We start from the raw sequence: 25,134 nt of genomic DNA, 5'->3' as shown, positions 1-25,134 counted from the left end.
AGAATTTCTTCATATGACTATAGAGAGCTTTGCTTTCTTTATATGAAAATTATCTGTTCATATCCTTTGATAATTTAACACCTGAAGAATATCTTGTATTCTTATAAATTTGATTCAGTTTTCTATAAATTTGAGAAATGAAAAGTTTATCAGAGAGATTTAATATAAAATATCCCTTCCTCATCCCAGTTTTATGATTTCCTTCTAATCTTGGTCATATTGATTTTGTTTTTACAAGAACTTTTTTTTCCTACTTTCTAATTCCAAATTTTACCAGTCTAGTTCCATGGGCAGAGCCAATATGGCAGAGTAAAGCAAAGAAACTCAGCGTTGCCATGAGAATCCTCTCCATCCAATATTAAAATTATGACACAAGATGAATTCAGGAGAGAAAAAAACAACAAGGAGACAGAGTGAAACAATTTTCAAGAAAAGAGGAACCTAAAATGTAGGCAGAGAATATCTGGGGCACTGTGGTGAAAGGGGAACACAGTCAGAAGGAGGCTAAATCAAGCAGTGAAGAGCAGCAATCAGGATCACATAGGACCTAGTGGCTTCTACATTAAAGGATCGGAAGGCATTGTAAGATTTAAATTAATGTCCAACCCTCCAAGTATTAATTTTATATAGTTTATTAATATTCACTGGAAATAGAGGGAATAAAAAGGAAATAGAAGTATTATCTAGCAAAAGTAAACCCATGTGAGTAAGTTCTCCTGGCTCTCAAAAAGCCCACATCCACAACTCCCTGCAATCACAAGAAGAGAGAGGGAGAGGTGGGGCTATACCAAATTAATATTCTTCCTATGTCAGCATGTAACATGAGAAGGAACGTGGGATTCTGGGAACTGGAGTTCTATGGTTCAGAAATTAATTATATATCATGCAATATGATATTAAGGAGGGAGAAAGATCTAGGCTTATTACCCAGAGTCACCTATCCAGCAAAACCAAGTATATTCTTTCAGGGGGAAAAATGGACACTCAATAAGATAGAAGATTTCCAAGAATTCCTGAGGAACAAGCCAGACCCAAACAAAAAACCTGATGTCCAAACATAAGATCTAGGAGAAGCCTAAAAAGGTAAACAAGAAAGAGAAAATGTAAGGGACTCATTAAGGTAAAAATGTTTGTATTTCTACATGGAAAGAGGATATTTGTAATTCTCAAAATTTACTCTTAGTAGTAGAGAAGATAGAAGGAATATACTGTGAAAGGGAATTTTTTTATCATAATTTAATCAAATACTTGGAGTGCTCCACCCTTTTAACTTAATCAGTCAGGAACTTGTGAATCCTTTTGATAAGAGTTCACGCCCCCAGAAGAGGGGAGCTGTATTCCACAGACACTGACTCCTGGGAAGTACTAGGCAAATTGAGAGACTTTGATTAGTTCCTGAGATGTGATAGACCAGCCCACAGTGAAAGGAAGGAGGAACCAGAGAGATAGGAAGTGACATGGAGAAAACTGCTTATAAAAACCAGCCAAGAGAATTCCAGATCACTTCTTCTGCTTCTACTGGGCTCCAGACCTACCTGAGGAGATACAGTAATCCAGAGACTCTATATCTGATCCCAACCCTAATCTTGATCCCATCTTAGTGCTGAGACCCTGTTTCTGGACTTTTCATCTGCGTGAGAGAAGTTGCCTGGACAGAATCTGTCTGCCATAAATGGAGCCAGACCACTCTTGGCTAAATTCCCTCCTAAACCTTTCCTTTATAGAAGGAAGAATTTGGACTTTTTAACTCACTCCATTATATCCATATGCAGCTCTGCTTTGTTTCAGCTCCATGGAACAAGATGAACCCTCCAATGTCGTTTTGTTTCTTCTCTCTTATGTAAGTTCCTTCAGGACAAGGACTAACCTTTGTACCACCAGTTTTTAGCACAGTGCCTGACATTTTGTAGACATTTAATAAATGTTTTTTGAATGGAATAATTTTAACAGCAACATTCCTCCACTGTTCTTGTTTGGAAGTAAGTCACATAACACTGAACTCTTAAGAATTGAAACTGATTATCCCCCAGAATCCTAGGGGACAATGGAAAGGATGTGGTAAAGGGGAACATGCAGCATGTTAGCAGCAAAGAATAATGAGTGAAAACTGAAGGGATGTCAAGGAAAGGAACAAAAAAGAATATGGAATCATTGCTGGCCTCTCTATTTGCTCAGGTTCTATCATTGTATTGTCAATTCAAGAAAAGGAAGGCCATAGGGTCTTTGGGGTGAACCTTCCTCAGGGAACTCAGAGGAACACAAGAAGAAGAGTGGGCAGACATGGATGGTCTGTGATTTGCATCACAGATGAGAATCACCAAGGAGATCACAGAACTTTAAGTATTATCGTGTGGCAAGAAATAAGATAAGAAATATATTTTGTATGTTTCTGCAAAACATGTCCTATAAGAAATTATTGTACTCTTGGGTTGTCAGTAACAAGATTTAGTCATTAAATGGTACCAGTCTTGCCATATCTCTCTGGGGTGGGTCTCTAGCAATTTAGTATTCATTAAATGGCTACATGATTTTGAAAGAAGAAGATTCTGCATCTCCACACATAAGAACCACATTTTAGGATTTAATGACAGACTCAGAATAGTTCTTTTATTTTTATTTTTTGAAAATTTAAGTGTCAATATTTTATTATAGATAAAGAAATGGATATATCATTCATTATTTTCATTGAAAAAGAAAACCACCATTATAGTATTATCTGATGTAGAGTGAAATGAGAAGCAAGAAAACAATATGTAAATGTAAAAGAAAACAAAAAATTAAAAACAAAGCAAAAACAAAAATTATAAATCACTTACCAGATTTATTAAGTCCTTATTATGAACCAAGCAATATGTAAATTAAATTCTATGATATTCTACTAAATAGTTGAAGAAACTGAGACAGAGATTATTAAATGACTTGCCTAGAGTCACACAATTATGTGTCTAAGGTTGGATTTGAACTCAATTCTTCCTGAGTCTACAACCAGTGCTTTCTTTATATTGTGTTACCCAGATACCAATTCCAAAATTGAATATTCTCAGCTTTTGTCATCTTTGCCAATTTTTAGGGTATGAGTTAAAAAACTAGAGTTGTTTTGATTTGCATTCTTTTATATGATTGGAGTATTTTGAAATCATTTTGAGAATTTTTTTGTTTGTATCCTTTGACCACTGATCTATCAGATAATGGCTATAACCACTCAGTTTAATTAGCATAATTGTTCCTCCTCTGAGACAGGAACCAGTCAGGTTCTGCTTGGTTATGCTCTAGACAATGCTGGGAACAGAGAGAGGTAGTTAGGCTACTCATATGCATTTAAAGTTAAAAATCAACCAATCAAATTGATGTGGAAATAAATTATACATTCTTCTGTTGAACTAACAGAATTTCCTAAACCAGGATTGTAAGGGCCCAGAGGTAAGTGTATAGACCACAACATTTGCCACCTCACCAGCCCTGTGGGAAATCCCTTGGCTCATTAAGTAGAGCACTATTGTCAGAACCATAAGAGCCCTGGATACATAGAGAACCCTGGGGGGAGATGGGGACAGTAGATCTCTCTAATTCAGAAGGTCAGCTCTCACTTCACTTCATGTAGCTCCATGAAAGATGAGAATAATTAGAAAATGTAGGAGTCACTTAAAGGAATAGTTGCAGTACAAACTGAAGCTGATCTGAAACTAGAAAGAGAGGGCTGAAGGATCAAATAAGAAGGATAAATCACCCAGCCAGCCCAGCCTAGCCCACCCCTCCCCAAGTGGACACCCCAAGGAGCTGCAGCTTTGCTGTAGGTAAGTCCTAAAGACCTCAGCACTGCTGACTTCATTTTCTTTATTCTCCTCTTCTCTTTTCTTCTCAACTCTCCCTACCACTTCCAAGGGGCTTGATTCTTAATTATATTTTTTGGATTTTGTTGGTATAGGATGATTAGAAAAATAATTCACCAGTTACATGAACAAAATATTCATGCCTGGAAATTGGAGTGGAGATGGGTGAAGTGGGGAGATGCTGGAATTAACACCTAAGAACTGATTTGAAAATTTTCATTATGAGCATTTACTCCTCAAATATTGGCAAACATACATTAATGTGTAACTTACTTATTTTTATCTTCTAGACTTATGAAAATGATAGAGAAATGCTAATAATGCAATTTAAATTTAAAAGTGTGTTAAGAAATATTATTTTTTTTGGAGGGGGGAGAGGGTTTGTTAAAACATTTACCAGCACACCACTGGCTAGAAGGGTCTCTGTTATTTATAGCATTTATAGCTAATTTATAGCATTTATATGTACATAGAATATAACATTTATAAATGCTAATTATTATTGTCACCCTTATAATAACCCTACTGAAACCTTAAGACAGTTGATCAATTTTCCAATCCAGCAAATATTTATTAAGTAACAACTGTGTGCAGTGAACTTTCCCAGGCAGAGTTTTTGTTCCTCAGCCATATTATTTGATCGCTAATTCTTCCAGTCCTTTGATTCTTGCTACATAGATCATACTTTCCATTTTTCATCAATTGTTGATATTTTCATGATGCTCTTTTTCTCTAAAAATTTTTTAAAAGTTGAGTATTTTTAGAGTAGGAAGGGGATCCCAAAATGAATTCCAAAGAACAACATCAGGTTGCCCTTTTCAACATTCCCTTTTCCCTAATTTTCCCTACAGTTATGAAGTCTGGAATTCTCTCTGTCTGGGATAGAGTCCTGGGCCTGATTCATATCTGGCCTTGGACTTTTACTATCTGTGTGAGCCTTGAAAAAGTCCCTGATTCTGTTTAACTCTTTTTTTCTCATCTATAAAATGAGCTAAAGAAGGAAATGACATACTATTCTGGTATCCTTGCCAGAAAAACACCAAATGGGTCAGAATGGGTAGGAAATGACTATAAGGACTAAACAACATATTCCTTATTTCAGTCTCCTTTGGTCAATATGGACTTGATTTGATTAAACTAGTGATTTTTTTATGTTAATGGTTATATTCTATGTTTAAGCATTGCCCTTTCTCCAGACAATGGGAAGGACAATGAATTAAAGTGTTAAATTGCATATTTTAGTTTAAATTAATTTATTAGATAAAAGGAAACAGAGAAATCCTTCTTACTAAAGACGATATCATTAGCATCTGAGTTGAACATTTCATTTTGGTTGGCACTGCATTCTCAAATTGTTGAAAAGTAGAAATCTCAGCACTAGAGACCAGTCACTTATATCCAACCAGAACTGCTCAAATAGCTAACACAAACAATGATCTAGACTTTTTTCCCCAGAGATTCACAGAAAGAGGGATATGATAAATACCGGAAGAATCAAAATGCAGAATTTTGTTGTATCACCCATTGTGTAGAACCATTCATTTTTGATGTCTTTGAAATCCATGGCAACAGTGATATCTTAGTGATAATAGAAATGTCTTTTAGCAATCACCCTTGATTTAATATCTTTGTGGTCAGGAAGCTTTCTTCTTTATGTAGATTTCTTTTACTGCTAGGTAAGACAAGTTTCCTAAACTTTATCTCTTGAATAATAGCTAAACACTAGTATTCTTACAATACATTACATTACTCAAGACAGCTAGGCCAGTCAAGTTCTTGAAAGATTAAATAAGTCTATCTCTTTGAAGCTTGCTACACAGTATATATTTTTTCATCTCTATATCATTTTGATTAATCTTCTTTAGACTCTAGTTTCTCCCAAATGTTAACTCAAAAGGTGGATTAGTATTTTTTTTAAGAATTAAAATGTCTTGACTCTTGCTCAGTAGAACAAAAAGATGGCCATAATTATGGATGTTCTGGTGTTTAAAAAAACTTTCTCTCTGGAAAAAAATACAACCAATATATTTTTAGACTTATGCTTTATTATTAGTATTTTTCCATTACATTCCTAAGTCTGGAAAATCAACAAAACAATAAATCAAGACCTGATTTGTTATGTTTGACAATTCCCAGGGTATAAATGCTCATAATGACAATTGAACAGTCAGTTCTTGCCTGTGATAAGAAATGGCTGCAAAATACTTCTGCCCAGAATCATGAGGTAAAACACCAAGGTGTTTTAAAAGTGTTTTTTTTTTTCAAGCTAAAATAGCCTACTTCTTAGTGTTTCAGGAAAACAACAACAAAAACAAGAAATCAGCCAGCCTAGGGGGCAAAATTAAATACATGCTGTACCTTGAACCAGGAGTTCATTTTCTGCCCCAGATTAGGAATTGCAATATTTTGTTCATTTCTTCTAGGAAAGGTAATGTCTACTAATTTCAAGATTTTAAAAGTCATGTCCAAATTAGTCTTGACACTTTGATCTCATTATCTTGTTTCTAAGAAGAATTACAATTTTGGATTTAACTGAAATAGGTGATAATGCCTGGAGTTATTAGAAGGCCACCAAAATACTACTCCAAAATATTTCCCCCAGCTGACTTGCAGCAATGCCTCAAATCCCATCATTAAAGCTACAAGGCAATTTTAAAAAATTCTTGTGGAAGATGATACCTTAAGACTCTAACATCTTATTATGAGCAAGTTTATGTTAACTTTATCACTTTCCCAAGGTGGTAAGGAGGATGCCAAAAGGAGAAGGATGTGGTATGGAGTGGGAGAGGGAGAGGGGAAGAAAAGGGAGACCGAGACCATCAAACTCATCATTTTCCTTGGGGAAAAATGTTTGCCCTTGACATTTATCAGTCCAGAAGATTTACAAGTTCAATCTGCTCTCAGAGACTTCAATCTAAATAATTCACCAATGTCATAATTTAAAATAGTGTTTTATCTGTTTTTATGTGTTTTTTTTTTTTAGTTGCAATTTGGGTCATATTGAGAATCACAATTCATACTGCGAACATACATTCACATGCAAGACAGGATGCCTATTGAAACAATGTTTTGATATGTCATTTATATTTCTTAAAGGGGTCCTGGTAATTGATTAAATGTCCATGAATGGCATCCTCCTGATGACTACTGTTATCTTTAGTCCAGGGAACAGGTAGCATCAGTTTATTATATTAAGGATAGTGACTTTTGTTCATATAAGAAAGTAATTATTAAGATTATGTATAAGAAAGTATGTTGGTGATGGTTCAGTGTTGCTGACAATTGTTTATATCCATAAAGTCTGGCCTTTTATCTTCTCGAATTGTGTCAAAGATGATGTATATCTCCTTTTCCAACTATTGTGATGTATGTCCACTTTGAAATTGGTTCCCTCTAATGAAGAGAGATTCAGAACTCTACCTCAGCACTGTTCTGAAGTAGTTTAGATCCTCAATCTTAGTTGGCTCATGATACATAAAAAAGGTTAAAATCCCAGTCTTGCTCCTTGGTACCTGTGAGAATGTGGGCAAGTCATGTCAAGCCAATAGGTTTCAGTTCCTTCATCAGCAAAATAAAAGTTTTACACTAAATATCATCTAAGGTCACTTTCACCTCTATGTCTATGGTGGTTATTATCTTCAGATGTATGGCATCATTGATAGTTTCCCTTCTGAATTTATTTTTGACACTATTTTAAAGAAAACATCCTAGAGACAAAAGTTGGGGGGAGTCCACCAGTAGCTCTCTATTGCTTTTCTGCTTCTAAATAGAATTGTCCCTTATCTGGCTCAGATGAAGGAATGCTTTATTAAGCAACCTTTTACTTTGTGTATTAGTATGTGGAGTGAGCTGCTTGTTAAATAAGGTTATGTCTAATCACCTGAAGATTATAAGTTGTCTGTAGGGCCAAAATGTCTTACTTTTGTCTTTATGTTCCTAGTACATGAAGTAGGTACTTAATAAATGCTTGTGAATTGATTAATTACTAGTTGCATTGAAAAGTATGCTATACATGTTATATATATATATATGTATATATATATATATATATATATATATATATAAATAACTCTTGCCTTTAATCTTAGAATCATTACTGTATACTGGGAGAAAAGTGCTAAGGATTAGGCAATGGGGGTTAAGTGACTTACCCAAGGTCACATAGCCAGAGGTGTGCAATATTTGTTTAGTTGTGTGGCACATGAAAGTAGTTGTCTAGTTAACATCTATTAACTGGAGATTCCATTACCTCTTAAGTTCAAGGATCAGATGTAATTTTTTTTCCTTGTGCATCTCACTTAAGTATTCCTTATTCCAATTTAATTTTCATTCTAGGGGTCTAAGGATGCTCAGTTCACTAAAAGGAGGAAATGACTCAAGAGTAATGGAATTTGTCCTCCTGGGTCTGTCATCCACCTGGGAGCTGCAGCTACTTCTCTTCTTGATCTTCTCCATGTTCTATATGGCTATTGTCCTAGGAAATATCTTGATAATAGTGACTGTGAAGGCTGATGGTCACCTAATTCAGTCTCCCATGTACTTTTTCTTGGCCCACCTCTCTTTCATTGACCTGTGCTTGGGCTGTGTCACAGTGCCCAAGATGCTGGGAGATTTTTTGCACCAGAGGAAGATCATATCTTTCCCTGGATGCCTGGCTCAGATTTACTTCCTGCACTTCCTGGGGGCCAGTGAGATGTTTCTACTGACAGTCATGGCCTATGACAGGTATGTTGCCATATGCAATCCTTTGCACTACTTGACGGTGATGCACCGCCAGCTCTGCTTCAACCTGGTGGCTGCCTCTTGGTTTGGAGGCTTCCTGCACTCTATTACACAGGTTTTGTTGGTGATTCAGCTGCCCTTCTGTGGTCCAAATGAATTGGATAACTTCTACTGTGACGTCCCACAGGTGATCAAACTAGCGTGTATGGATACATATGTAGTAGAGGTGCTCATGGTGTCCAATAGTGGCTTGCTTTCACTCATCTGTTTCTTGATCCTGCTATTATCTTATGCTGTCATCCTAGCCACCCTGAGGACACGTTTTCGCCAGGGTCAGAGCAAGGCACTCTCCACTTGTGCCTCCCACCTGACTGTGGTCAGTCTGATCTTTGTGCCTTGTGTCTTCATCTATTTACGGCCTTTCTGTTCTTTCCCAGTGGACAAGGTGTTCTCAGTCTTCTATACAGTCATCACTCCTTTGTTGAATCCTCTCATCTACACTCTTAGAAATTCTGAGATGAAGACGGCTATGAGGAAGATGAGGAAAAAGTATGCAGTCTCTTGCTTCTTGGCTAAAGGGTGATAATAAGACCATAGAATCATAGATCTAGACTTGGAAGGGATATCAGAGGCCAATTTATCCAGCGTATTGTTGAGGAAACAAATTCCAAGGAAAACTAAATGGTTTTCCCTAGAGCATGTGGGTAGAGGGCTTCAGATAGGAGATGCAAACATGATCATGTCTTCTTCTGACTCAGGACCCAGGCCTTTTCTTCACTGTGCAATGAACAAAAATTGTGAGAGTACATTATCTTTCTTATATTAATTCTAAACCTCATTGTGGGCTCTAAAGATGAAGGAAATGAGATGAAATTTGAAACATATGGGCAATAAAGGGGGAAAATACTCCAGGTAGTTCCGAATACTTCCTTGCTAATAACATACTTTTGTGGGAAATTATTGGTTTTGAGAGGAAGTATGACTTAAGACTATGGCTTAAGAATCAGGCTGGTAACACAGAATCCATTAATGGTACCCTTGTGCTGACAAGAGAAGTAGGTTGTATGACTAAGAAACACATTCAAATGCAATTTCATCCCTTTGTCTCTACCTAGAACTCATTAATACTGTTCATTTACCCCGTTTTCAAAGGGAAAGCACTACAAAAACCTCCCTTCTTTAAATTGCAAAGTTTAAGATAATGTATATGTTTTTTTCTTTATTACCTGTCCTACTTGATTGCTGAAAATACCATTTAAGTGCATTTCCTTTTTTTTTTTTAATCTCAAGTGAACTTGAATAAGAGGCAATAAGCATACTCTCTATAATAAATTTGTAATGTATGGTGCCAAGTCTCAGAAAAATATATGTTAAGGGTTCATTGAATATAAATATGTTCTTATATGATGCTTACATGGGAAGGAAAAAAGATATATCCACCTCTATATATCTATATCCATACCTATATATCTATATCAATAAAATGACAAAGGTTGTTAGTATTCCATACTTAGAGCCTATTTTAGACTCTAGAATGAACATTTGATCTTTATAAATCCCTACTTTTTTCCTGCTTCCAATCTGTTATGAACAGTAATGGTTTGGAGTGAGTGCATAAATGTTGATGCTAATGACTTTTTTCCACTGACAATATGAAAATGAAGATGTGTCTCACATTAAACATCTAAGTAACATTTTTCTATGTGTTTATTTGTTTGGTGGACAACCATTGGCCTAGGGAGATAGGAGACTTGCTACTTGCTAGCCTTGTTATTTCTTTACTCTTCTGAGCCTCAATTTCTCTTTCCATAAAAATGCAGATAACAATAACCGTTCTTCCTACCTCCTGGAGATGATGCTAGTATCCAGTCCTTAACAAGCATTTGTTAATATGTGCCAGGAATTGTGCTAAGTTCTGACAAGAAAAAAAGTTCATGCTCTCAAGGAAGCTATATTTGAATAGAATAAGACAACACATGAAAGAAGCTTAAAGGGGGTCTTCAGAGATGGAGAAAAGGTAAATATGTTGGAGCAGTATAGAGAATAAATCCTGTGAAATAGGAGGAGAGCCAGAAGAGTGAAGAATTGAATGTGGCTTCAAGTTTCTCCCTGTTCTAACTTATGCTCTACATGGAAAGAGATGTAAATGTATCACTTCTTTAACTCAATTAACTCTAGTGGTCCCTATTTGCATCTAAGATAAATATAAATATAAATATATATAAATAAAAATATATATATATATACATACATATATATATAAGGTTAGCTTTTAAAATACTTCACAATCCTGCCTTACCCTATTTTTCTGGTCTTACTTGAGAAGGTAGTCTATAATTGATTATGTTATTTCCTTTCCCCTCATCATTCTCTCTGTAACTCCTTAGTGTGATTTCCAAACTCGTTGAACCAAGTCTGCTCTCTCCAAAGTTAACAATGATTCTAAACTTACAAATCTAATGGCTTTTTTCTCCAATTCTCTTATAACCTCTCTGCAGTCTTTTGATATTATTGATCACCCTATTCTCCTTTTCATCCATTTCTTTCTGGATTTCTATGACACTAGCCCATCCTAATGCTCCTAATTGTCTGAATGTCCCTTCTGTCTTCTTGGCTGGATCTCCATCAATCATGACTGATAACTGTAGGTTTTCCAAAGGGCATTGTCTTGACTCTCTTCTTATTTCCCTCTCTTCCCCTTTCCCCTCATCCCATCCCCTTTTTTACTTCCCCTCCCCTCCTCTCTCCTTTTCCATCTTCTTACTCTCCTCTCCTTCCTCTATACTATTTTACTTGGTGATCTCATCAGGTCCCATGGTTTCAATGATTATTTCTATGCTGATATTTCTCAGATCTGCTTAAATAGCTCAAAAGTCTCCTAAACTATTGTGCCTTTATTTGTATGTTTTAGCACTTAGCAGAGTGCTTGTAGTAGGTATTTAATAACTGATTGATTTCAGTTTTGAATTGGAGTCAAGACCTAGATTTTCATTATTATGACAAGAGCCTTTTTACCTTTTAAACAAATTTTTTGTTAATATGTATTATATTATTTTTTCTACTTCATACATTTTGATAATTTTTTTTGTTTTTTTTTTCATCTCTATTGCCTTATCCTTCCCCTGCCCTCCAACAGCAATCTCTTATAATAAAGACTAAAAAAGAAGTTAATCAAAACTAACCAATATGTCAAAAAAGTCTGATATTATAACATGGTTCATTTCCTCCATAAAAATCTGTAGAAGGTGTTTTCTCATATCTTTCCTTGGGGCTAAATTTGATCATATTTTCATAGCATTTATTTCTATTGTTTTGTTGTTGTTCAGTTCATTTGCCATGCTGTAAACTGTCTATTTAATTCCCCTCTGGATCTGCTCATTTTACTTTCTATGTCTTTCCATGCTTCTTTCTATTCACCATAGTAGTTATTTCTATTACATTATATTCACAAACTAACTATAGCCTATCCATAATAAGTGGACATCAGATTTGTTTCTGATTCTTTGCTAGCAAAAAAAAAAAGAGCTGTTACAAATATTTTGTGTGTGTGAGGTCTTTCTCTTTGACATTAGTCTCCTTGGGGGTATATATCTAAGAAAGGAACCTTTGGGTCAAAGTGTATGACTATTTTAGTCACTGCTTTCACAATTCCAAATTGCTTTCTATAATTATTGGACCAATTTACAATTCCATCAAAAAAAAAAAGAGTGAGCTTGCCTTTCCACAACAGATTCAGCATTAACTATAGTCATGTCTTATAATGTTTGCTAATCTACTCTGAGTTTGAGATGGAATCTCAGAGTTGTTTTGATTTGTACTTCTCTTACTATTAGGCATTTTGAGTATTCTTTCAAATGGTTTTCAGTAGTTTATAATTCTCTTAAAGGATTATCATCTATTAGCAAACTGATTTTGGTAATATTTTCTGTTAGTTGTCTATACAGATCTTGGTTATTAGACCTTCATTGGAAATATTTAGTATATTTTTTCACAGTCAACCACTTTTGCTCTAATCCTGGTTACATTAATTTTGTTTATACTAAGCTTTTCAGTTTTGTATAACAAAATGATCTATTTTACCTTTTGTAATTATCTTTATCTTTTAAGAATTTGCCCCTGGTCCCTAGCTCTGAAAAGTATCATCACATACTTAGTGAATGTTTTTTTGCTATTGATATTAAATGCTTTCTTCCAAAAGCACAGTAGCTAATAATGTCTCAGAAATTTCACCTTTCTTGAGAAGGAGGAAGTATTGAAAGGAATTGTTATTCTGGACCTAATTTTTACTATCTAAGAATATAGCAGCTGCTGAAGAGAAAAAGTAATGGGACCTTGCTGGAAGTTCAGCACTGCCTCCTAGAATTCATGCTAGAGAAGGAGAGGAAAACAGAATAAATGGACACAAACACACACAGGACAAACACCTTACATGGAGCGACAGCACATTTCAAAGGGTATAGAGAAAAATTGGTAGGATCTCTTGGTCTATAATTCCACAGACAGCTTAAGATGATGAAAGTCTAGAAAAAATAAAATTATCAAAGTAAAAAAATGAAACATTCCAATGAAAAATATTTTTATAGGACATGTATGAAGAAATAATTTTAAATACAGGATACATATGTCACCTGGATTTATCTACATGTATCCAGTTGACCCAGTTTAGGTGAACTAAGGAGCCTTTGGAGCATATTCAACTTGTAGCCTTCCTTGATTTGCTGCATGTGTCTTTAAAATGCATAATACTAAGACTATTTGTACAGAGGGTGATGACCCCAGGGTGAACATTATGAATCAAAACAGTAGGAGGAGGACTCTCTTCCCCTGTGCTCTCTCTTCTGAAAAATAAGTTTGGGGGTATTTATTTTTGTTCTGTGTTGTTTTCTCTGTCAGTGACAACAACTTTTAAATTGTATAAGATGAAACAGAAAATGTTTTAAAGTGAATTAAAAGCAAAATAAGTGAGGAGATGGTAAGAGATGATCTAAGAGAGTTTAAGCTATATGGCCCAAATAAACTATTATGTTGAAAATACTGAGAAATTGTTGAACTACTGTCAATGATCTTTCAAGATAATGGATAAGTATCAGGACGATATCAGAGGTGTAACAGAAATGTGGAAAGGCAAATACTGTTCTAATTTTCTAAAGAGAAAGAATGGGTTCTTTAAATTACAGATTAGTGTATTTGACTTTGATTAGTGAAACATTTCTAGAAATTTTAATTAAAGAGCTGGTTTGTGACATGCAAAAACAATTAATTAATCACAAAGCCACAATAATTTCATTAAGAACAGAGCATTGTAGACTATTTTTGTTGGGGTTACGACATTGTTTGAACAAGGGAATTCTATAATACATAGTTTGTCTACTTTTTAGCTAATTATACAAGTCTCTTATCCACCCCTTAAAAAAAGATGTAGATTTAAATTAGATTATAATAAAATTAGGTAGATTCATAATTGACTGGACCCCCAAATAGTTATTCATGAGCATAGCTTAATACAGAGAGAGGTCTATAGTGCTGTGCTCTGGGAATTAATTCTTGGCCCTTTGTTGTTAAATATTTATTCAAATAAGTGACTTGGATGAAAGTATAGACAGCATGCAAGTCAAATTTGTAAGTGACTTAATGTTAAAAAAGATAATTAAAATGTTGGATAAGAGTTAAGATTCCACAAATTTCATGACCTACTTAAAAATCTTTATGTCTAACACACTAAATTTAAAAAGAAAAATATGAAGTCATAAATGTGGATTTTTAAAAAACCAATAATACAAGTTTAGGATAGATATCCATGTCTAGAGAATAGTTTCTATGAACATTTTCTACATATTTGTAAATTGCAAGCTTACTATCACTCTCCCCACTGTGACATGACAGCTTAACTTTCCACAAAAATTAATTAAAATTTTAAAATGAACACAATTAAATAATTAGTAATGAACAAAAATAGTTATTTTAATTAAGTGGAATTTAATTAATTGGATGATGAATAATTAATTATTGAAAATTAGGCTGATTCAATGACCCATTGTTCCCTGTCTTACTTGTCAATCAATTAGTGTTGTATTATATGATGTTTATCACATAGTAAGTCATCCCCCCCTACCTGTTTGTACCATTGGTTAATCAGGGTGAAAGCCCAAACAAATAATTTCCCTTTTAACATCTTGAATGGAAAAAATTTGATAACTGCTGATGTAGCCATATAATGGACTGACATGTTCAAGAAAGGCTTAGTTAAAAATGTAAATGATAGAGCTTGTTATTGTTGGAAAGGCCAAGCATTTTAGAGGAAGGAATGGAGTCATGTTAAAGTATTTCTGATTGTTTTTCCACTTTTGATAGCACAGGAAGGTAGGTAGGAAACTGGAAGCCTCTAGGAAGGAAGATTCCAGATACAATGGAAAAGCATGAAAGAGGGTTTACTAGGCTGCAGGAAAGGACCTGGCTGAGGCAGAAACAATGTCAGACTAACACAGAGAAAGGTTAGCACTCCCCTCACCTCCTCCTAACCAGAGTTTCTTTGGGCTACTAAACCCCTCCGATCCATCTTCCACATTCCTGCCAAAATAATCTTCTCAAGCCTGACCTTTTCACTCCCTCTGCTCTAGGATAGTCACCTCCAGTTGGATAACAAAGCCCAGTTACACTCCATCTTTTAGAATTGGTTTACCTTGGGATCAGCAGATAATTCACATAAAAAAGAGACTTTCAGGACAAATACTGATGACCCTAATTTGGGGAAAAAAATGATGAGTATTCCCTTGCTGTCTGAGGCTTTAGTAAACCTCTCCATTGCAACCGGGACAATTCATGGGATTCGGTAGAGAGACATTACTGAAAGCTGTGCTCCCTCTCCTTCTATGCCTTTGGGATCTGGACTTTCTCCGAGGTGAAGGTGGAGGAGGCACAACCAGAAGCTGCAGCATCATCTGCATGAGTGAAACGGACGTAAATACAGCAGACACTTTCTGGAAAAAAGCTAACTCTGAACTCATGGACCAGTGCAGCCTGAGGCTCCTGGAACTTCCTAGCCTGGTGGAAAAGAGTAGGAAGACATCTCTTCCTCCCTGAATTACTTTAAACCTATGAACCCAAGAGTCCAGAAGTCGAATCATTTCTCGAACTCCTTACTTTGAGCCAGGGGTATGCATGCTTCCAATTCTCGAAGTTCCTCAGAAGGTGGAAGGCAGGATGAAGCAAGTTTGTGTGTTTTCCTTGGTGTTAGTTCCCAGGTTATTAAAATCGACATAATCATAGGCTTACAAGTCTGAATCTATGAATGCATTGGGCTAAGGCCTAAAAGGGAGGGATTTCCTCAGAAGAGGAGCTCTGAATGAGATCTAGAGAGAAGATTTAAGAGTTTCACCCTATGAGTAATCATCCGTTTCATCCCCGGGAGCAAGCTGAGAATCAGGGTTGGGGTCAATCAAAGCTGTTGTAGTGTGCCAGCTTTCTCTTGGCATTGGTGAAGGCTGAGCACCCTCCAGTGGTCAGCAGAGATACTTAGGCTCTTCGAAAAGGACCCTGTTGGGCATGTGCCAGGGAGTAACATAAGACCTAGTTTTAAGTCTTAAAGAGATAGCCATCTGGTGAGCAATGACAATATTATATATGAAACTCAACTGCTAACTAATTAATATAGTAACACTATTTTTTTTTGGTAGGCTTAAGGGAGGTGGAGTAACATTCATGCCATACCCCAAAGAAGCCCTTGTGGGGGCCAGTGTCGCAATAAAATACAAATTTATTATGCTGACTTTTAAAGCGCTTTATAGTAGGTCTCTAACCTACCTTTCTAGATTCATTTCATGTTATTCCCCTTCATGCACACTACATTGAAAAAATCAATTGACAAGCATTTATTTATGAAGCATTTGCCGTGTGCTAGATACTGTGTTAAGTGATACATATAAGAAAAAAAGGGATATCATTCTTGGCTTCAATTAACTCAATAAAACTTCAATAAAATAAACACGAGGTAATTTCTGGGGATGGGAGTGGTGGAAAAGAAGAAGTACTAGGGACTGGAGTATTCAGAAAAGATTTCATAAAGATGTTGGTCCCTGTGTTGAACCTCAATGGAAATCAGGGATTCTGGGAGGCAAAAGTGAGGAGGAAGTATAATTCAGACTTGAGGTAGAGTCTCAAAAACCTTGGAGATGTAGATGGTGTGTCATGTGAAGGAAAAAAAGAAAGTCCATCTGACAACCTCAGAATGCCTGAGAGGGAGGTTAGAAAGGTAGGTTGGAGCCAAAATTATTTTTTTTTTTGTTCTGCATGCTTAACATTCTATTTTCTATTTCCACATCTGGCTAAATGATACCTTCCATTCCTAAAATATATTACCTTCTTATATCTACTTCTAAGAATCCTCAGTTTCCTTAAAGGCTGAGTTAAGATGATGCCTCATCTAGAAATTTTTTTTTTTGCTACCTGCCTCCTCAAATTATCTTGTTATTTATTTCTAGGTCATCCCTCACCACAAGTGGAATGGAAGCTCCTTAAGGGGATGGATTTAAAAAGTAGTTTTGTTTCATCTTTTTGTCTTTGCATACTCAGGGTCCAGAACAATATTGTGTATGTACATAACAGGCAGTTAATAGACATTTGGATCAATGAATGAGTGAATGAATGAACATGCTGAACTATTCTTTAACTTAAAAAAGGCATGCTGTTATAAGAAAGACATGATCAGTGTATCTGCACAGAATCTCTAAAATCAAAACATTTGGGTCAGAAATATTTTTTGGTGTTTACTGACACATTACAGAAAAAAAAGTGCTCAGGACCATTGAGCTATTTTGTATCTGATTCCATGTCATAGTCTTAGCTGCTTGTTACCTACCATCTGGTCACCAAATGAACTTACAAAGAATCGTCCATTGGGATTTACACAGCTTTGCAATTGAATTGGCCCATGACCCAATAGTTCGAGTGCCCAGTTGATTCAGAGATAGACAAACTTTCAAATCTCTGGGGCACATCAATATCTCTCCCATGTCAAGGGACAGGAATTCCTGTCTCTTAGAAATATTTCCCTAATGGGGAAGGGAAGAATCTAAGTATCTCGGAGTCTCTGCTCTTTGTGCAGATAGACTAGCTACTGCCCTTAATTTTAATACTCCCAATTCTGCATCCTCTGGGTCAAGAGCACCATGACTACAGTTGAGCGAGAATTAGGAGACAGAGTGTTATGTGTGTAGGAGGAAAATATCACCACCTTGGCAACCTTGATCACTATTTAGTATTGATAGTTCTGTGTGAATCAATTTCATTTCAAGAAGGCTTCATATCCTAAAGGCTCAAAGGTGCTTGCCTCCCACAGATATCATTTGTGGGGACCCTGTAGAAGAGGCTACCAAAGTAAGTTTCTCATGATAAAGGGCTTTTTAAACACCTCATGCCTATTTCTTTTAAAGACAGTAAAGAAAATATTTAATCCCTTATTTAAATATGAAATCTTAAACAGGAAACTAAATAACCGTTAGGGCTTTTAAAAATATGCCCCCCCCCATTTCCATTATCACAATTTTCATAACAACTCCCCTAACAGAGGAGAAAACATTCTCTCATTTCAAGATATTTTATATGTATTTTATGGTCATAGAATTTGATAAAGATTTCTAGTAGAATTTTGAGGTTTTTTTTGGTACCTTTTGGATATTGATGGGAGAAGGAGTTAATAGAGAAGGGGTGGCCAGAACAACTCACAGCACTAAGGGAACTAGTTAGAGAATTTAGGAGGCTGACTCATAGTCCTGGATTTGGTCCTTGAGTTAATTACACATCATGATAACCAAAGGTATTGGAAAGAGTGAAGGTCCTAAAGACAAGTTTTAGTGTTGTTTCTGCTATTAAGCATGATGGAATGTTTTATATAAAACCACTTACCAAGAGGAGCTATAGTTTGATTACTATGGTTTCTATAAAAACCATGCATTCAACAAATATTTAATGAGTGACAACTATATGTGAAACATCATGAGGAATTGTATAAGATAATCAACTGTTTTTTGTTGTTGAGTTATTTTCACTCATGACTTCATGACCATATTTGAGGTTTTCTTGGCAGAGCTATTTGAGTGGTTTGTCATTTCCTTCTTCAGATCATTTTAAAGATGAGGAAACTGAGGCAAACATGGCTAAGTGATTTGCCCAGAGCGACATAGCTAGTATGAGAGCAGATTGGAACTCAGGAAGATGAATTTTCCTGACTCCAGGTTGGGCCCTCTTATCTACTATGCCTCACAACTGCCCTGATTATCTGTAGGAAATATGTAGGGGTACCTCTTCTTGCTAGGTAGTCAGCAGGTAATGCTTTAAAATAATTTTTAATAGATTACTAGATTCTTTGTCAGATAATACTAATTTTATTCTAGATGGCAAAATACTATAGAAGAATGGTAAGGCAGTACAATTTGAGTCAGGACAATGTTGGTTCAAGTTCTGTCTCAGACATTTATTTATTCTGTGCATGAGAAAGGGATAATCATTAAAATTCTCTTTGTTCTTCTTTTGCAAGATAAGTGGTGACAGTGGTGAAGGAGGAGGACTCAATGACCTCTAAAGTCTCTTACAACTCTGCATATATTCTAATTGTTCTTCTCTTTGTGGATCACTGGGAAGGAGGTAGAGTAGGATGTCACATTCTCTCATAGGTAAAAGTTCATTGCTGCTGTTGGTCTGTTGGTATGTCATCAAAGTCAGTGAGTGTATATTTTATTTCGCATGTATTAAGGCTCATGAAGGCAAATATCAAAGTCTAGGCATCTTTATATAAGAAAGTCTTTGCTGTAGGTTGATGTTCTAATGAGAACTCAGAAAAAAAAATACTAACAGTGACTGCCACAGGTTTTAAAACTGTGGCCGTTAGGAGGAATCAGCAAGAAAGCATTTTAAGACCATGAAAGAGATTGCATAGATTGATTATGCTAGGATATATCTTTGAGAATGACATGGAATTTATGCTTTCTTATTCTGATTGACCCATTCTCTAAAGGATGAAACAGTCTCAGTAAGTATCATACAATAATTATAGAATATTAGACCTATCTAGTCTCAATAGTCAATAGCAGAGCTATTTTTATACTCTCATTTTACACGTTAAGGAAATTGAAGCTCAGAAAAGCTGAGAGATTTGTCCAAGATCAAAAACAATGTTTTATTCTGTTGAACCTACAGCAACAAAATAATTCAGATCCAGGCTCATATTTTATGGATCTAAACCAGATGTTAAAGGTATTATGGGTTCAAATATAGCACTCCTTTCACTAAAAATTTTCTCTTGGAAAAGGAAAAAAAAATTCAGTTCTACAAAAAAAATTTTTTTACACTAAATTGGAGACCACATTTGAGTTTTAAAGAAGCCAAATTTGAGGAAGACTTTTCTATTTAGATCAATATGGCCCTCATTTGCATGCCTGGGGTTAAGTAAAATGGGCAAATGCTTTAGAATTGAGTGTTTGGAGGAGAAAGTATACTGTTCATAGGATCTGAGAAATAGCCAAACTTTATCAAGTTAAGCAGGATAATTTCTCTGCCACTTTTGACTTGTGCTCAGGACAGAGAATAAAAATATTTACATGTATTTTATTCCATTTTTATTCAATAAAATGTGTGAGGATTCATTCTCCATAGCCCACTATTGTTCTCTAGGAAGAGAAATGGCTACCTTCCTCACCCCTCTATTATGTGTATGTTTATTTAACTTTTCAGGTATGCGGGTAGGGGAGCATCTTCCATTTCTCTGAGGTCATATACTAAGAGACTGTGGATGGAGCTTGCACAGTCTCACCATATTGTCCTCTGTATACATCTTCCAAAGGATCATCTTAACTTTCTTCTTTATAATCTCTACTTTAGGCTTTTTAATATTTAACTGCCAAGGAGCTACGGTCCTGTCTTCCCTCCTCCTAAATTTTTGTCTTAAGATTTTCTGGCTTGTTAATTAGTCATATTTCTTGTCGGAAGAGTTCTGTTGCCTGTAGTTTTGGCCTTTTCTGGCTTTGGCAAAACTTACTTCTTAAAGGAATGAAAGTACTCGTAGAGAAGATACTATGCCAAAAATATTGTCAAGCATGAAGAAGTATTATGGATTTATTTCATGTAAGGTTATATATATATATATATATATATATATATATATATATATATATTCCTTTTACTGGAGTATAAGTAGAGAATCTTTCAAATGCTAATTTTTTTCCCATAGCAGTTGCATGGAATAGAGAAAAGCTTTATTAAGCTGCAGGATGGGATAGAATGTCTATACCCATAAAGAGTTTCTATGAAATCCTAAAGGGAATTTTTTGAACTGCATTTACTAGTGAGTTACTCAAATTGTTCCTAATTCTAGTTGTCTGTTACCTTTCGGCCCACCAATCACAATGTCCTGAGAAGATAGACATCTTCCATCTGTATTTATAGTGCTGAAGTATTTTCAGACAAGATTCATTGTTGACAAACTATGTGAGAATCCTTCTGACGGGATAATGCAGATGTCTAAACATTTGTTTGCCTCTTTGTTTAAGCCCTTAAGAAGAAACTTTGCTAATCATATGTGGTTACAACATGTTGTTTGATCTGATTAAAGAAATTCACTGCCTAATGGCTGAGAAATTAAGTCAATAAAAAGACAACCCCAAAATTAGATAAATATGAAAATAAATGGGATTAGGAAGTCTGAGGAGGCTGGCTTCTATTCTGTTTAGTGACAAAGCACAGCTTCATTGTGCATTTAATTCAAGTAAAGCAGTGCAGGACACAGAGTGCATTGAGGGGGCATTTTATTGATAAAGCAAAATATTTAAAGAGAGATCAAGTCATATCTCTGTCATTTGGTGGGAGGAAGTAGTTACCTTCTTTAAGATACATTCTGAAGACTACCTACATCTGGAATCTTGGATATTAAAGTTCAACTCACAAAAAGACTTAAGATAGTTCACACTTATATGATATTTTAAGGTTTAGAAAGTGATTTGTTCATAAGGATTCTGTAAGGCAAATAGTTCAAATATTATTTTCCCTATTTTACAGATGGCAAAACTTAGACTCACAGAGATTTGTGTATTATACAAGGTCACATACGCAATAAATAGCTGAAGAAGTACTCAAATTTGTGTTGTTTCCAAATTCAGTGTTCCTTCCAATAAACTTACCTTGTATTATTCCTGATTAGACCAAAGGGGATTTTTTAGATCTGGAGATTTGAGATCTCCAAACACAATCAATTAAGTCAATAAGTATTTATTAAGTATCTACTGTTCAGGTCAAATTATCATTTTGATGAAATTGGTCAAGGAATACATAAAAATATAAAGATGATTTTGAAATCAGTTGATTATATTAGTATTTTTATTACCTTTTGATGATTAGGGAAATTTTTCTGCTGCTGGACCTATTTGTGCTCTTATAATGAATTTAGTGACTCTGTGCTTCTTCCTTCTATGCAATAATATAATGTGATATAATTAATATTTTTAAACTTTTATTTTGAGGTGATCTGTAATGGCAATTAGCATATAGATAATTGTAGTATGTTATCTCAGGCATATTTTTGAATACATGCTTTCATACTTTTCTATGTAATTGTTTTATGTCTATCTTTTCTGAGTCTCAATTTCTTCACTTATAAGCAAAGGAGTTGAACAGGATCAGCACCAACATTTTGTCCAGTGTTAAAATTCTGTGATCAGGACTATGAGTGGACATTTAGTTATCCACCTTTATTCTATTGCTATGCTCTATTAGTTTCTTATAAAAAGCTTATAAAATAGTTCTATTTTTTGCTGGAAATTTGGTGATGAAAAATGAATAATCTTTTCATTTAATGAATGTACAAAGTTAGGATATAGTTATTAGACCTGTGATTTCACTGGTATAGGAATACCTGGATGAGGAAATTTACTAGTATGGATCAGGACCATCTTTGCAACTTGGAGTCTTAGAGAGACTAGAAGAGCTGTCAGGCTCCCAGTTCTCTGCTAGAAGCAGGTGGGGAAAGCTCCTTCAACATCAAACCAAATTTAAAAAATATTAGGAAAATGTTTAACAAAACAAATAAAAACAAAATACAACATAGATATTTCTAATTTGGGGTTTCCTAAATCTATATGCCTTTACTGGAGATCACCTCAGTCAATACTTAAATTAATTCAAAATATTCACAGGAAGAACAAATACTGAACCTGAAACTTAAATACTTTGGCCACATAATGAGAAGACAGGACTCACTGGAAAGGACCCTGATGTTGGGAAAGATTGAAGGCAAAAGGAAAAGGGGGCTGGTAGAGGTTGAGATGGATAATGTCATAGAAGCAATGAGCTTAGACAGACTTTGAGAGGTAATGGGGAAAAGAAGAACCTGGCATGCCATTGTCTTTGAGGTCACAAAGAGTTGGATAGGACTGAATGACTGAACAACAACAAAGTCAATATGCAGCCCAGTAGGGATCTATTTGCATTTATAGTTGACACCAAAATAGAGCTTAACCAACTTGAGCAGAGTGGCAATGGACAGTCTGTGTTAGAGATAGGTCTATCATACTCCTTTATAGTACTGTCCTTTTCAAATATATGCATTTTATTTAGTACCTTAGACTACCTTACCAATTTACTTAATCAGATAGAACCCATAGTCCTTAGGCACTACAACCTATTTGCTTTACAAATATTATTTCATTTGAACCTCACAACAACCTTGAGAGAGGCAGGTACTATTATTATTACCATGCTACAGTTGAAGAAATGGTGTGTAAGACACTATTTGCTTATTTCTACCTGTGCCTCAGTTTCTTCTTCAGCAAAATGGAGGAGAGGGTGGACTCTGGCTTCCAAGGTCTTGGCAAGAGCAAGAAGGTCAAAAGAGGGCAATAGACTTGCTAATTAGATTCTGAAGCAGTCTGGCCAAGAAGTTTTTCTCTCAACAGGCTTCTGTCAACCAGGACTTCTCTTTTTTAAAACCCTTAACTTCTAAAAAACAATACTAAGCATCTTTTTAAGGCATTTAGAACCACGAGGGCTAGGCAACTGGGGTTAAATGATTTGCCCAAGGTCATACAGTTGGGAAATGTCTGAGGTCATATTTGAACCCAGGACTGTACTATCTCTAAGCCTGGCTCTCTATTCACTGAGCCACCCAGCTGTACCAAGAAGATACCTTTTTAACAGATCATACAAGTAAAGAAGTGGTGGCATTGAAGCAAATTTGGGTAATGACTTTGGAAATCAAGTGGTCATTTTGAAATGGATAATGGAAAGGAAGTATTTGTTAATAGAGATCATGATGTTTGGAAATTATTTCTGGAATAGGTGAATTTTTAAAACAAATTTTAGGAAGTTTAGTACTTTCTGGTCTGCTTAGGGGAGAGGAAATCCTGAGCACTATTCAAACTGCTTATTTTAATGAAATGCCAACTATTTATACATATATGTTATACACACATATACACATATACATACCTGTATACATAAAGGTGGATCAATGTATTGCTTGGAAAGATCAATATATCTTTCTATCCTTAATTTTTCTATTCCTTCCAAGGAGCTAAATGAGTTGACTGGGTGAGGAAAGACTTGTACTTTCCTTAATGTCTTGCTTCTAATTCCTGCTTCTACTTTTATGAGAGATTCCTCATTCCTCCAGCTTATGAATGCTGAGCCTTTACTCCATATCTAATATGGAATTATATCTGTGTTCTTTATAGTTTATTTTATAGTTACTCTAAATAAGATTTTTGGTTTTCCAAATTCTTCTAGTTTATATTGTTCAGCTAGCTCCTTATCACTTCAATTAAGTTAATTCTTGAGGTTTGTTGTGAAATTAAAAAATATTATTCTTAACAAAAATATGCAAAAATGTGTAATTTAGCTTTTTTGTATTGGTTACATTTTAGCCTTTAAAATTTTTGCCATTCTCAATTTAGTACAGTGAAAAGAACACTACTCCTATAATTAAAGAACCAGGGGTTCAAATCTTGCCTCTGAAGTGAACAACTTGTGTGACCTTGAACAACTTTCTTAACCTCCCTGGGCTTCAGTTTCCTCAGTTGTAAAATGAAGAAATTGGGCTAGATAGACTCTGAAGTCTTTTCTAGCTCTAACTCTATGATCCCATTATTTTATTCAAAAGTAGGGAAGCTGGATTGTTCTCACCTGGTGAGTGATCTCCAGTAGATAGAGAAAGCTGTATTTGGAGTAAGAAAGACTTGAATTTGAATTTGGCCTTACAAACTAACTGTGTGATCCTAGTCAAGTCTTTTTAGTTCTGTCACCCTCTGTTTCTTCAAATATTACACAAGTCAAGACATAACCTGATGATTTCATCGAACCTCTTAACAAATGAAAGATGGACAACTATAAAATGAAGATTACAAGAACATCTATCTTAAGGGATGTTGTGAGGATTAAATTAGATAATATTTGTGAAACACTTAATATCTAATATATGTCAAGCTGAATGCCCTGTACATAGTATATGCTTAATAAATGCTTTTTCTCTTTTCCATTTCTCTTTCCCCTTCCTGATTCCACTAATCACAATCTAGAACAGTGATGGTAGACCTTTTAGAGACTG

At 35.3% G+C, this 25,134-nt stretch overlaps 1 protein-coding gene across 1 annotated transcript; it reads left to right on the top strand.

Moving 5' to 3' along the window:
* Positions 1 to 8,175: 8,175 nt before the first annotated feature.
* On the top strand, positions 8,176 to 19,128 carry LOC100029019 (olfactory receptor 4Q3). Its single transcript, XM_007480116.2, has 5 exons — positions 8,176 to 9,101; positions 12,149 to 12,168; positions 15,451 to 15,606; positions 17,887 to 17,924; positions 19,084 to 19,128. Exons 1-5 carry the CDS (start codon positions 8,176 to 8,178, stop codon positions 19,126 to 19,128), a joined length of 1,185 nt encoding a protein of 394 aa, XP_007480178.2.
* The last annotated feature ends 6,006 nt before the right edge of the window (positions 19,129 to 25,134 follow it).

Source organism: Monodelphis domestica, chromosome 1 (assembly GCF_027887165.1).
Source record: "Monodelphis domestica isolate mMonDom1 chromosome 1, mMonDom1.pri, whole genome shotgun sequence".
Classification (NCBI taxonomy): Eukaryota; Metazoa; Chordata; class Mammalia; order Didelphimorphia; family Didelphidae; genus Monodelphis; species Monodelphis domestica.
This window is presented reverse-complemented; position numbering and strand designations above follow the sequence as displayed.